The 14,338-nt window shown below is 39.0% G+C and overlaps 1 protein-coding gene across 1 annotated transcript in view; it reads left to right on the forward strand.

Moving 5' to 3' along the window:
- syt9b (synaptotagmin IXb) overlaps positions 1-14,338 on the forward strand; it is a 59,084-nt gene that overhangs the window by 25,681 nt on the left and 19,065 nt on the right. Inside the window, exons 2-4 of the mRNA XM_085169084.1 lie at positions 3,426-3,601; positions 5,984-6,201; positions 6,870-7,410. Coding sequence (XP_085025210.1) covers positions 3,426-3,601; positions 5,984-6,201; positions 6,870-7,410 — 935 coding nt within the window. The remainder of the gene's footprint in view (positions 1-3,425; positions 3,602-5,983; positions 6,202-6,869; positions 7,411-14,338) is intronic.

A 14,338-nucleotide genomic window follows, 5' to 3' on the forward strand; every position in this document is an offset into this window, starting at 1 on the left:
AAGTAGAAGTTGAAATAAGTTGCACAGTACTATGCAAAGAAAAACATCAAGTACTAAACTCTAATGGCATCCATAAATTAGCTGTTCTCACCCTGGCTTAAGCATTCTCTGCTGTACTGTTAAGAGAAGCTCTTAGCTCTGCTTAGCAGGAACGACAAATAATAAACACCGTTAAAGAAGAATGGGTTCACGACCACAGATGAAATGTAATATAAACACGGCTTTCGGCAGCTGTTAAAAACCTAGAACAGATTCTTGCTCATGTGATGGCATGCCACTGGTAAACAACTACTGCAGACATTGTGAAAGCTGAGTTTATCACTGCTATTGTTCAAGCATAATCAAGTCTGCAGGGCAAGGAGCCTCAAAATTTCAGACCTTTGTTTTTGTGCGAGTTTGATTCAAAATGACTTGCAGGAAGAAAAAAAAAGAAAAAAGTAAGATCCAGAGCGCTCAGTCGTGTCTCTAGGTTTTCCTCTTTAAAGCGTCTTATCTCAGCAGACATTCTTAGCCAAGCTTTTAGATGAGTTTGAAAAGGCTGCTTCACAAGAAAGAGGTATCAACAAACATTATCTCTCTGAAGCTACAGGGTGCTATTACCTAGCAGATAAGAGGCAAACTCTCTCCTTAGCTAATGGACGACAACATTTTATCCAGTTGTCTCAAACGTCCATCAATCACTTCTGCAGTCTGGAAATAAATATTGCATATTTTATGTGGTCCATACAGATGGAAATACAGATGCCCTGTAAACAGAGGGATACACAGGGATATTACATTTTTTAATGGCTGGAAACAGCACTGATGAGGACTGTGAGACAAAGAAATAAACTTGTGGCCAATAACCCTAAAACAATGAGGCGAGAGACATTAAAATGCGTTGCAGTGCGGAACCGCAGTTTGGATAATCATTCTCTGTGGGTTTGTCACAACCAGAGACCCTTTCAAGTGTGCTTTAAGAACGGAAGCATTTGCGTCATTGTTTATTTAATGCCCTAATTGTTAATTTAACAATTGTTAATTTAATTGTTAATTTAACGATAAAAATGTAAAACAATACCTAATTTGACAATTTCTGTTTGCACAATGGAACCCACCAAAGTCCAGGTGTTTCACATTAAACCTCCTCATTGACATTCGGTCGGAATTCTAAGATGCGTAAACATATAAATGTTGAATAAGCATGCTCCTGGTTATGGCTGTTTGGACCCTGCACAACCTTCTGTGTTTTGGTTTCTGGGTCATATTCAGAGCCCCTCACTCATGCAGAAGTCCGGTCAGTTTGTCAGATATTTTCCCAGCACACTTTGAACCCCTTCGTACCAACTGAGCATGACTTCAGTGCCACAGCCTGCCTGTTCATTCAGCTAACCATGTAAATTCCTTCATGACTACAGTGTACCATGTCACAAAGCTCAAATAGCCAGTTTCACCAGGGAACTTGGTACTAACTAGCAGTGTTGGGAAGGTTACCTTTAAAATGTATTCCATTACAGAATACAGAATACATGCCCCGAAATGTATTCTGTAACGTATTCCATTACGTTACTCAATGAGAGTAACGTATTCTGAATACTTTGGATTACTTAATATATTATCATGCTGTTTACAACTACATGAATGTACTATTGCTGTGATTTATTACTGTTACTGAAGGTCCGCGGCTCCGAACCGTAGTAAAGGGACCTCTGGCTAATACGGTGGGTTCTGTGTCGGGCTCTTAGCCGAAAAATAGCTTTACTTTGTTGTCTGGGTCAACCTTGCTAGCGAGAGACAAAGAGAGGCGTTGAAAGGCTGCTCCAAAGGAACTTATTGTTTTTGGAGGAAAACACGAACACGGTGTACAGTCGAGTCTTAATAGCTTACTTACAACTGGGCTCGTCAGGCACTCTTCTTGGCTGCAGTGGTTATTATTATATTTACATGCTTCCAGCTCCCGTTTTTGCTCGATGACATCTGTACTTTTCCTTTTTCTCCCTCCCTCGCTCACAGACACATAACGTGTATGGCAATCCATTCTCCCTGCAGCACGGACTACACTGCCTATGATGCTACATTCTTTAGAGCTATACCTGTAGCATTCTGCCTATTAGCTTAGCACAACAACAACAAAAAGGTCTCTCTCACCCAGGAAACACGCAGAGCGAGAGCGTCACCCTGTAACCATGGCAACCGTAACGCTGCCGCCTGTAACTACAGAAAGTAGCTGTCAAACAAAACCCAAACAGTCCTGACCCGCCACAATATGAAACAGGGAAGTACCGCAGTGTAATCCATTTATTTCAACAAAGTAACTGTATTCTAAATACCACCTTTTTAAACAGTAACTGTAACGGAATACAGTTACTCATATTTTGTATTTTAAATACGTAACGGCGGTACATGTATTCTGTTACTCCCCAACACTGCTAACTAGGTGTGCCTAATGAAGTGACCAGTTAGCATAGATGTGTACAAGTCATGTAATGTGATATAAGAGATGATAATACACTTATGCTTATACTTATGTATACAGTTGTTTGCCTGTATACATTTTCTGCAGCCTCCGTTGGCTCTCAGTGGCACTCCCGCTAGTTTATGTAAGCTGTATGTTCTTAAAGCATCTTTTATTTACTACAGCTTCAAAGGCAGCTGGGCTTTATTTGAAGCAAGCTTTTGTTATTATTAGTATGTGATTAGTGTATGCAGTGTATGTATCCTCCACTAGACAAACTCTCGTTTTTCAGCATTATGCTGTTAACACTAATTCAACAGTTCGGTGTCCATTTCAAATTAAAAGCCCTCTTATGTTTCTGTGCATTCAACAGACCAGGCAGTGTCTGGCCACAACACATTCCTGCACATGTTTTCCTGACTGTATTATTTGCAATTATTTATATATTGGTTTGTTCACCTGCAAAATATCCATCCATTGCTCACCTATAATTATGTGTGTTGCACTGAAAGTGTCAGTTGTTAGATTTGTGCTTTTTGATTTAAAAAAGAAATGAATGAGTGACATCTTTCCACATTTTCTTCTATCTATTCAGTCTTTAAAACATCCTAATAAGAGGAAAGATTATACGACTGTTGAAAAAGAATTATAATTAATAATAATTATTTATTAGAATTAGGTAATAATTTAAATGGGTCATCTCTCCCTGATCATTTTTTCCCTTTCAAGATTGTTTAGAATATTTTGATGTGGCCTTTTAGCACCTTATCAACATGGTAATGCATCTCTGTCTAATTGCTGAGATTTTTGGATAGTTCATTAAACATATTCTTTTCTTTTCTTTTCTTTTCTTCTTTAACTTTGCATTCTTAATAAACACAGTCTGTCCTCCGTAGGGAGCTTGGTTTATCTGTGCCAGCATTTTTCACAGGCAAAGCTGCGTTCACCGTTCGCTGAGCATCTCCGCCTCCTTTTTCTCTTCCATCTCTAGATGTATCGGTGAGCCTGTTGTCTCTGCTGGTGACCACCTGCGGTCTGGCTCTCTTCAGCGTCTCCCTCTTTGTCTCATGGAAGCTGTGCTGGGTGCCACTAAGTGGTCGTTTCCTCCCAGATGTCCTCAAGGGGGCACACTTCTTGGGAGGAGACCAACAACCTGTCCTCACGGAGGTAAGGAGGAAGAGCAGGGTTAATTACTTGTATGAGCAACATTTAGTTTTAATGGGAATATCATGTAAACAGAAAGGAGCAGTAAAAATCATTTTTTTAAAGAATACTTTTCTTTGAATTTGCCAGTATTGAATTTCACAGTACAGATGCAGATAGGAAACCAGGGGTCACAAGAGGATATCACATGCAACCAAAGTCATATTCGTCCAAAATCCAACCCGGTTGTTACAGTGATATGGTGTGCATCTTCGACAACCAGATACTCCAAAAATCTCCAGTGAAAATTGTATTTCACTTTGTCTTAATGCCGCTTTTTTGTATGTAATCGGTCTACTTGCACTGCAAGATTACTCCTAAAATAATACGGCCTTTATAGAATATGATTTGTCTCTTATACAACACAGTTTAATATTCGATATTGTGCTGTAATGATGTTGTTAGATAGCCACTGCCAAATTAGAATTAAAATCCATTTTAAAGGTCATACTACAACCTCGTACTGCAATATTTCTCTCAAGCCCAAAGAGCTGCTCAGCTAATCGGTACACGATGATAACCTGAACTGAAATGCTGCTGATTGCAAGCAGGTGTCATCTATACCATCAGTGTCGCTTCTGCAGCTCTGCTACTGCCAGCCTGGTCTTTCTACATCGAGTTTACCTTTGACAATTATAGTCACAGTTGTGCCAGTGTAACAAACGGGGACACTAAAGCGGTCGCGCCAGAATGTCGTGCTAAAAAGAAAGATTCTTTAAAATACAAGGGGAAGCAAGCGAGTCAGGGTGAGAAAGCAGATACCCAAGGTAATGTATAAAACGGTTCAGGACTACAGCTATCTTCTTATATATTCTAGATATTAAAAATGTAATGAAAAGCATAAATTATGCTATTGCTATGATATAGATATGACTATAAAAAGTGGTTTGTGGTCTACTTTTGCTGACAAATGTGTCACATTCAATCTCTACAAAACAAACAACTCACATGAGACTAGCCTGTTAGCATTGGTGCTAACAAAGAAGCACAGGGGTACAAGAAGCAGTATCTCTGAGACAGTGTTGCCAACTTAGCGACTTTGTCGCTATATTTAGCGAGTTTTCAGACCCCCTAGCGACTTTTTTTCCAAGAAAAGTCGCTAAAAAAAGACGTGAAAGACATTACAAAAAACAATAATTGCTAAAAGAAATTTAATTTGTAGTTCTAAATAAATTCTAAATGCATTTAGGACGTTTTTTGTTCACTTTATGTCTCGTCCACGATGTTATTTCTCTCTCCAGCAGCGTAGGTTACAATTACATTAGCATGACCAATTATGCAAATTAGGGGATGATGTCATTTAGCGACTTCTAGCGACTTTTAGGACAACCAATAGCGATTTTCCTTACTGAGGAGTTGGCAACACTGCTTTGAGAGTCTACTCTTTTGAAAGTTTTGTTGGGCTTGTTGAAGCTGTTGGGACTGGGCAGTGTAACCTTATCATTCTTCTTGGTCAGTAGAGTTTTTTCACTTAAAATAATTCCAGCTCTACTCAACCTTTACATGACTAAAGATCTAATCACCCAGAGTAATCCAAAATGTCCTGTTCTCTATTAGATGGCCTTAAAGAGAGAACTTAGTAACATAGTTTTGCATCTGTTTCAAGCAGTAGTGCTATTTGAACTATAATTATACACACAAACAGGAAACCTTTTTATAATGTGTATTTTCTATTTGACTGGGGTTTTCTACTTGGCATTGTACTGGTGCGAGTACACTGCCACCACTGCTTTCAAATTGTGTACAAATTTCATCCTGAGTATTTGTCGTCTGAGCTATGTTAGCGCAAAGGGAAGCTAAAACAACTGTTAGCTTAATCAATCAGAGCTACAGTCAAAAGATTTGCTTCTTTTTTGGTGGTTGTCTGCCAACTTTACAGCGATGATAAGATCCCAAAAACTCAGGAAAGACTTACTGGACTGTCCTTGACCTATTTTTGATTTCATCTAGTTCTAATGCTAAGCTAACAACCTTGCAGGTATCAATCTCTTTATTTGATTGTTGCCATGCACTTATTTTTTTTAACTTATTTTCCAAGAAGGGCAGTCTTTAGAGCTTCATATTATAACATTTTTAACCGTGATTAGTGGCAGTCGCGCTACAGGAATAAGTCTACAACAGAACACATCATGCTTCAAAAAAGTACATGTCTTTTAATTTTTTTTATCTTAAAATAAGAAAAAGGATAATGAGTCAAGTATTTAAAGAGCTGGAAGCATTTCAGGTTTAAGGCACTTATGTTTAAAAATACAACCAAGAAATTAATTTAACAGTCCAATTAAGCATTCCCACATTATATATATTTAATAGCATGCAGTAATGCAGACACTGATGTGTGCTGTGCAGGTGGACGGGGAGGAAAGGGAATACAGTGAAGATGGCTGTGTGAAGGAGCCTTCGGGGCCCCCTTCGGGTGTGCCTGTCCCGGAGTCGGCCTTGAAGATAAGCCACACATCACCTGACATCCCACTGGAGACGCAAACTAAGGTGGAGAAAAACCATGCTCACACTCTGGCCAGGGACAGGGTTCAGAGACAGATTACTGAACCTACCTCTTCTGTACGGTAAGTAGTTCTTAAAACTGTTGTCCAGTATTTAGTGTTGCTGACAGGTTAAATACAGATGACACACACAGTTCAGAGATTCTTAATTAGGAAAGTGACAGTATACATCAGGGATGTGTGCTACAAAGCAAGTTCGGGATATCCAGGATATCTTTTTCACTTACCCTGTTGGTTCTTTCACACCAAATGTTAACTTCCAATGTGACATCATTCATTCAACTAATGCCAGGTGAAACTTCACATCAGCTGTGATTACACTACGACATCCTTAGCATAGAAATAAAGGTGCTCTTAATATTTATTGATGCGTATCCGGGAACAACAGATTGTATATAGTTTGTCAGAACTACAGGACCTATTACTGTCAGGGAAACTATATCTTTGGAATCTTTAAGGAACGGTGACAATATTTAGTTTTTTATATTTTGCTCTCATATCTCAAAAATAACCCCCTCCAGAACATTTTACGTGTGCAGTAAAAGTTATCAAGGAAAATGTGTACCAATCTTGTAACACTGAAAAACAGGGTTAAACCTTAAGTTAGCCTGTTAAGCCCATAATCCTACTTTGTAGTACAGGCCTCAGCTGCTAGAGAGTAGATGCAAAGATTTAAGAATATATTTGCTGAATAATTTGAATTGCCTTCCAATTACACCACTTTGTTACAGGCACAACTCCTTCCGTCGTCAAATGAACTTATCCAATCCCGACTTCAACCCTGCTCAGTTCCAGCGCCAGGAGTCTTTGTCTGGTTTGGGTCGGATCAAACCAGAACTTTACAAGCAGCGCTCGATAGATGCAGAAGATGGCCATAGAACCTCTAACTGTGGGCGCCTTCACTTTATCCTTAAGTTTGACTTTGACCTGGAGCAGCTGATCGTGAAGATCCACAAGGCCCAGGACCTTCCTGCCAAGGACTTCTCAGGGACCTCTGATCCTTACGTCAAAATCTACCTGCTGCCCGACCGCAAAACCAAGCACCAGACCAAGGTGCACCGGAAGACACTCAACCCGATTTTTGATGAAGTGTTCCTCTTTCCCGTGGCGTACGCAGATCTGTCGAATCGTAAGCTACACTTCAGTATTTACGACTTTGACAGGTTCTCTCGCCATGATTTGATCGGCCAAGTGGTGGTGGACAACTTCTTGGATCTTTCCGACTTTCCCCGGGAGACAAAACTGTGCCGGAACATACAATATGTAACCTCGGTGAGAACTAGCTTCTTTACATTCTTTGACTGTCCATTTTACTCTCTCTTCTCTTTGTCATATTAAGGTCACATTTATTACATTTACTAAACGTTTTATTATTTATTGTCAGTACCATGAGACTTGATGGCGAGACCGACACTATCTGTAGCTCCCAAAATCCCTTGTCCTTTTTTCAGTCTGTGACAAATCTGCTCAAACAATCAAAAAGAGCAAGAACTCCTGTAAAACCCTGTTATAACAGCAGAGGGAAGGAGATAAGTCATCTGACTTGTATCTCATTTCCCCTCCAAGTGGAAGTCATCTGCGGTTTCAAGAGGCAAAGACATAAAAATATACTTAGACACAGTTAATGTTTAATGAAACCAGTAGGGAACACTTGGGGGTAGTGACCCAGATCTACACATAAGATTAGGGTTGGTTTGACAGAGATACAGCGACACTGTCTATATTACATTATTCACTGGAATAAATCTACAGCATTGGTACACAGAGTAACTCAGTTAGGAAGTTAGATCCTCCTATCAGGGAATTTGTTATATCTTCCCTTCTTGTTGAACAAGAGTTACAGTATGGGATAGACATTTTTGTTGTTGTTGTTGTTGTTTATGGGCAAATAGTAGGAATGCAACGATACCAATTTTTTCAAACCGATACGATACCGATACTTGGATCTGAGTACTTGCCGATACAGAGTACAAAAAAACGATACTTCTACCACACACACACACACACAAATACAATTAATTGGAAGACAGGTTTTATTTTATTCTCTGCCGATAAAAAATAAAATCTTAATAAAAATGACCACAAAAAAATTTCAAGTGAAAAATAAGCACTTCTGTTAAATTATTGCAGAGTCTCCACATTGTAATTTTACAAAATATCACTGAACTATTGGCACTGTCTCGAGCTTTCAGAATAATAAATAAACACTTCTGTTTGGAATAAAATAAATACAGATTAGGTTTGAGAATAAAATAAACTTTTGAATTATTGCAGAGTGTCCATATTGTAAACAAACAAAATAATTATTATTATATAAATAATAAAATATAAAAAATTATAAAATAAATAATAAATAAAATAATAATTGGCCCCCTAGTGGCCAATCTAACAAACTACAACAGAAATGACAAGCCACCCTCTGATTAATGAAATAAGTTGGTATCGGTTCATGGTATCGGTTCACTTTTACGAGTATGAGTACACACACATTTTATAGTATCGGCCCCGATACCCAATACCAGTATCGGTATCGGTGCATCCCTAGCAAATAGTGTCAGATCACACTGATTATGAGCAAATGTAATCTGTTTATGGAATCGTAATGGACGGACTAGGATTAAAAGACCGTTCTGCATATTTAGTCATTTGTAAGTGAAGCATTGCTTCATTGTGTACGGAGGTTTAGAGGTTAAGCCTTACACTAATCATTGAACAGAAATCATAGCATTTATTCCTCAAAACATACTCGAAACAAACTAGTGTATAATCAGATTTTTAGGCTGGTGAGATATGCAAATAGATTTAGCAGAGTAAAAACTCCAAATGAGAAACTCCGTGTTTCATTTAAAGCTGGTATCAGGCTTTATGTTCATATTCATCTTATTCACGCTGCTGTAATTAGGCCATTTGAACAAAGAGATGCTTAAGTCAGGTAGTGAGTCAAGGACAAAGGTGGAATAATTAATTTCGTTTTGAGCCTGTAAACAATTTACAGAATAAAAAATAGGACAAGGCTCTTGGTTATGGATGCAGTGGATGTTTTCTGTGCTTTGTCTTTGTACTGCAAAAGTAATGACATATCCATTAGTCGTACAGAAATAGTTTGTGTTTAGCACAATAAAACACGCAACCAACATGGCGGTGATGCTATACACCTGCAAAACATAATCAGTTGTCATTGTAAGCTTGCTTGCATGACGATGTTTGCATTTAGCTCAGTTAGCAACGCCTCACTGTTACCATACAAGTGTAGAGGTTGTTGTGCGCCAAGTTGAACAGATGCACTCAGGCAGGTAAACGATGGCTGTAGCTTCTGGGTGTGAAAAGTGCTTCAAACCCCCCTTATTAACTATTCATAAACTGTTTACTGTAACATTTCTGTAATAAAGTGCCTTGATATTAGTTGTTGAGGTACCTTGCTGATGCATTTGTAGTCAAACCATTTATTTTTTCCCTTACCTCTTGCTGCAGCCCTTTGCTCTGAAACCAAAGACATGATAGTGTGAGTTACATTTTTCAGTTTAGTAGATTTTGCTCTGATTGCAATTCCAATTCAATTCAATTTTATTTATATAGCGCCAAATCACAACAAAAGTCGCCTCAAGGCGCTTCATAGATACAGAGAAAAACCCAACAATCATATGACCCCCTATGAGCAAGCACTTTGGCGACAGTGGGAAGGAAAATCTCCCTTTTAACAGGAAGAAACCTCCGGCAGAACCAGGCTCAGGGAGGGGCGGGGCCATCTGCTGCGACCGGTTGGGGTGAGAGAAGGAAGACAGGATAAAAGACATGCTGTGGAAGAGAGACAGAGGTTAATAACAGATATGATTCAATGCAGAGAGGTCTATTAATACATAGTGAGTGAGAAAGGTGACTGGAAAGGAAAAACTCAATGCATCATGGGAATCCCCCGGCAGCCTACATCTATTGCAGCATAACTAAGGGAGGATTCAGGGTCACCTGGTCCAGCCCTAACTATATGCTTTAGCAAAAAGGAACATTTTAAGCCTAATCTTAAAAGTAGAGATAGTGTCTGTCTCCTGAATCCAAACTGGAAGCTGGTTCCACAGAAGAGGGGCCTGAAAACTGAAGGCTCTGCCTCCCATTCTACTTTTAAATACTCTAGGATTTCCAGAACCAAAGTGTCCACCAAACAGAACATGTCCTTTTATCCTATTATGCAACTCCTGTATCAACTGAGCATTCAGTGCAATTGTGATTTTTCTTTGTTGTTTCTGTTCCCTTGTCTAATAACTGTTGCAAGCAGCATTTTTACATGCAAATGATTAATTAAGAGTGTTTACATAGCTGAAGATGGTAGTGTGTATTAGACGTGTGTACCTGCTTTTGTCTGTGATTCTGTTTATAAAAGAGGCCCATACGTTTGCACGTCTTTAGAAAAGCATCTGACAAATACAGTGCATATGAACATGTGTGCCAAAGTGTCTGGAGTGTGACCACCACTCAGCCTAATTTTGAGGCTTTGAAACTTACAAGGCCAACGCAGCTGCTCCTCATCAACTAATTAAGTTCAAAGCGAGAAAATGATCGTTAGCTGGGCCAGCGTTAAACCAGTTCTGACCTGTTTGTGCCTCGTTAACTACAGTGATGCAAAGACGCAGTGGGACAACACTCCCACCTCATAAACACACACATACTAATCTCGTTGGTTCACAAATATTGTTTCAACACTGCGCAGACTCAACAGCATTGCCAACTAAATAAGGTCAGTGTAATTGGGTCAGGCCCTCCTCTGAGACGTTCAATATGTGATGTATAGCTGTCCTGTCTTGTATGTCCAAGTCATAAGGCGTCCACTTTCTAGATATAATGCCTTTTTAACCATCCACCTTAACACCATAGATACAAATGGACACTGACAGACATCTCCAACTCTGCATAGTTTACCTTTAGCAACTCAGGGATCTTTTCGTTTTAAGCAAGAGGATATACAGTATCGTTCAAGATGTCAAACTCAATCATAAGTGAGCTTTAGTTGTAATGAAACAGTGCCATTAATACAGGTTCTATTTGACTGAATCACCTGTATTTCAAGCTGCAAGGCTGAATTAGAAGTCACTTTCTATTTTTTGAATTGGTGAATGGGTTTTTTGAACAAGAACACCAACTTTGGCAGATGGATTGTTTGGATTGGTGAAGCTGTATGTGGTCGTTATTAGGTTGAGTTTGGTTATCACTGAAGTATATTTTTAACCTGTGTCACATCAAGTCGAGAATAGACCAGAAAGAGCCCTGTATGAAAAAGATCACACTCAACACACGTAAAACAACGGACATGTAAGCCTCTAGAAAATGAATGAAATCAACTGGTAAATGGATACACAAATCGCGATCGTGGCTCAAGAGTTGGGAGTTCGCCTTGTAATCAGAAGGTTGCCGGTTCGAGCCCCGGCTTGGACAGTCTCGGTCGTTGTGTCCTTGGGCAAGACACTTCACCCGTTGCCTGCTGGTGGTGGTCAGAGGGCCCGGTGGCGCCAGTGTCCGGCAGCCTCGCCTCTGTCAGTGCGCCCCAGGGTGGCTGTGGCTACAATGTAGCTTGCCATCACCAGTGTGTGAATGGGTGGATGACTGGATATGTAAAGCGCTATTCAAATACAGGCCATTTACAAAGACCTCCATCACATAGTTTATATTGTGTCCACTGACTCAACTCTCTGAGAGCCACTGTCGTCACAGTGATATACAAGTGGGTGAACAGAGACAGTAAAACAATCTCACTCTTGCTTATCACTAGGAAATCATAGTTATACACTATTCTATCAATTTACTGTGGAAACCACATTTTCTATTTTTTTAATGTCAGAAGAACAGGAAGAGAGCGAGATCATGTTGAGTTGCAACATTTTGTAAATTTTTTGTAAAGTATTTTCTCCATATATCTTAATATGACCCAATCTGACTTTTAGCTGGTTAAATTTCACAGGATTAAAAAGGATTTTTTGTAAAGTTGCTCGGCAGGTCTTTTATTTTTATTTCGCTGCATTCACGTCAATTTTGTCCTGTTTTCTGTAAAAAAAAAAAAATTATGACGTTGACGGCTTGACTGATTTTAGGAGTGGAAGTCTGTTGTGTATTGTACAGCAAGTAACGTTAATCCAAACTGTAACTTGAGTCTCTCTAGTCTTCAGATTAGGCGTCCATAAACGAGGTTACACGTGTAACTGTGCTTCTCTGTTTCCAGAAAGCAGTCAAACCCCAGAAATGTATTAAAACAATCCCATGTTTTTATATGCATGCACAAAATACATAGATAATGATTGTTCTCTCTTATTTTTTTACAGAGAATCAGTCTGATTACTCAGATTTGTGTCTGCACAGCTATGTGAACGTCTCAGGAGTTTAGGTCTATGAGGGAGGTCTAAAGAAAAATATGAAGTTTCTATTACCTCTTTCACTATCCCCAGCAGAACTAGGTTACCTCCCTTGAGGTTACAGATTGGGACCCCGTGTTGGTCCTCTCACAGTGTCTGTGCATTAATCATGGCTCTTGGCAGTGAAGGAACCCCTAGCCATTGCAGGCCATATGCACTGGATTCTAATGCATACATGTTTCTGAGTTGCATGCTTATAGACATCAGAGCCATCTTATTGGTTATGTATATAAGGTTAGGCATAAGAGCAAATTCTCAAGAGGTTGAACCTGTTACTCTAGCATGTTGATTTTTAATTAAATTTAACATATTTTTAGAGTTTTTATAGCCCCAAGCAAGTAACAGAAAGATGTTTTGTGAATTTGTGTCAGAGTTATAACACTTGTTATGTTGTTGTTGTTGCTGTTAATGTAATTAATTACTGGAGCAGCTTTTGAAATCCTACTCTGGAATGCTTTGCTGGCATAGGAAGGAATGCAGCTTCACTTTGTCTTCTATTTTTCAGTAGCACTGCAAAGGACTTCAGCCATATTAAAAAAAAGATATTATACATACGGGGATTTTAGTTATGATGAATTAGGAAAAGGTTAAAATGGCCAGATTATATATCAAGACGCATACTTTTCGTTTTCATCAGTGGATTACCAAATGGGTGAAAAGGAAGTTCTGCATAACATTTGCCTAAAACTAAAAAGCTTACTGACTGAACTGCTTCAGTTATTTTGGGAGTTTTGTCTTTACTCATCTCTTTTCACTTTCTATGTGTTTACAGACCAATCTACATTTATTATAAGTTATTATTTATCTCTGGCTCCCACCCTCACCCTGAACTCAGATGGCCCCGCCCCTCGCTGAGCCTAGTTCTGCCGTAGGTTTCTTCCTGTTAAAAGGAAGTTTTTTCTTCCCACTGTTGCCACGTCCTCTTATGATTGTTGGGGTTTTCTCTATATTATTGTTGGGTCTTTACCTTACAGTATAAAGCGCCTTGAGTTTTGATTATTTTCATTTGGCACTATATAAATAAAATTGAATTGAACTGACTGAAAGAAAAGTTATTATTCGCTGAATGAAATGACCTACAAAGAACAAAATAGAGTAAATATCATTAAATATGATTTAAAGAACAATCTTGCTAATAGCATTACCTTAGCTTGTCTTAATGTTTAAGGCTTCAGCTACACTATGGTAAATGGACTGATTTTTATATGGCGCTTTTCTACTCTCCCAAAGTACTCAAAGCGCTCTATACAACATGCCACATTCACTTTCTTCTAAACTTTGAGTGCTTCCTAACTTCATACACATTCATACTCCGATGGACGCACCGGAGAACAACGTGGGATTTGTATCTTGCCCAAGGATACTTGGCATGCAGACTGGAGGAACCAGGGATTGAACTGATCAGTAGGTGACCTGCTCTACCTCCTGGGCTACAGCCACCCCACTATTACCTTTACATTTAAATAATTTTGTTAGTTACATAAGATTTTGAAAATTCATGCTGTCCAGCTAAACTATACTAATGGAAACAAAAACTGGAACAAAGAGCTAAGACTCGAGTTAAACAATAAATAACTAAGAACAAAGCCAAAAGATATAAAAAAAATAAAATTTAAAGCCCAAGAAAACTCAAAATTCTGGGTTGGGGACTCAAAACCTTGACAAGCCCTTTCTATATGTTATCTGTATTTTCTCCCTTGAGCTATGCAGCTTCCTTGAATTATTTGCTTTCCAGCAGATGACGTTTTGCCACATAGACGTCTCTGTCCTCTTTCTTCTTAGCGAAAGATTTTTGGGGACGGCAA

The sequence above is a fragment of the Neolamprologus multifasciatus genome, chromosome 7 (assembly GCF_963576455.1).
Source record: "Neolamprologus multifasciatus chromosome 7, fNeoMul1.2, whole genome shotgun sequence".
Taxonomy (NCBI): domain Eukaryota; kingdom Metazoa; phylum Chordata; class Actinopteri; order Cichliformes; family Cichlidae; genus Neolamprologus; species Neolamprologus multifasciatus.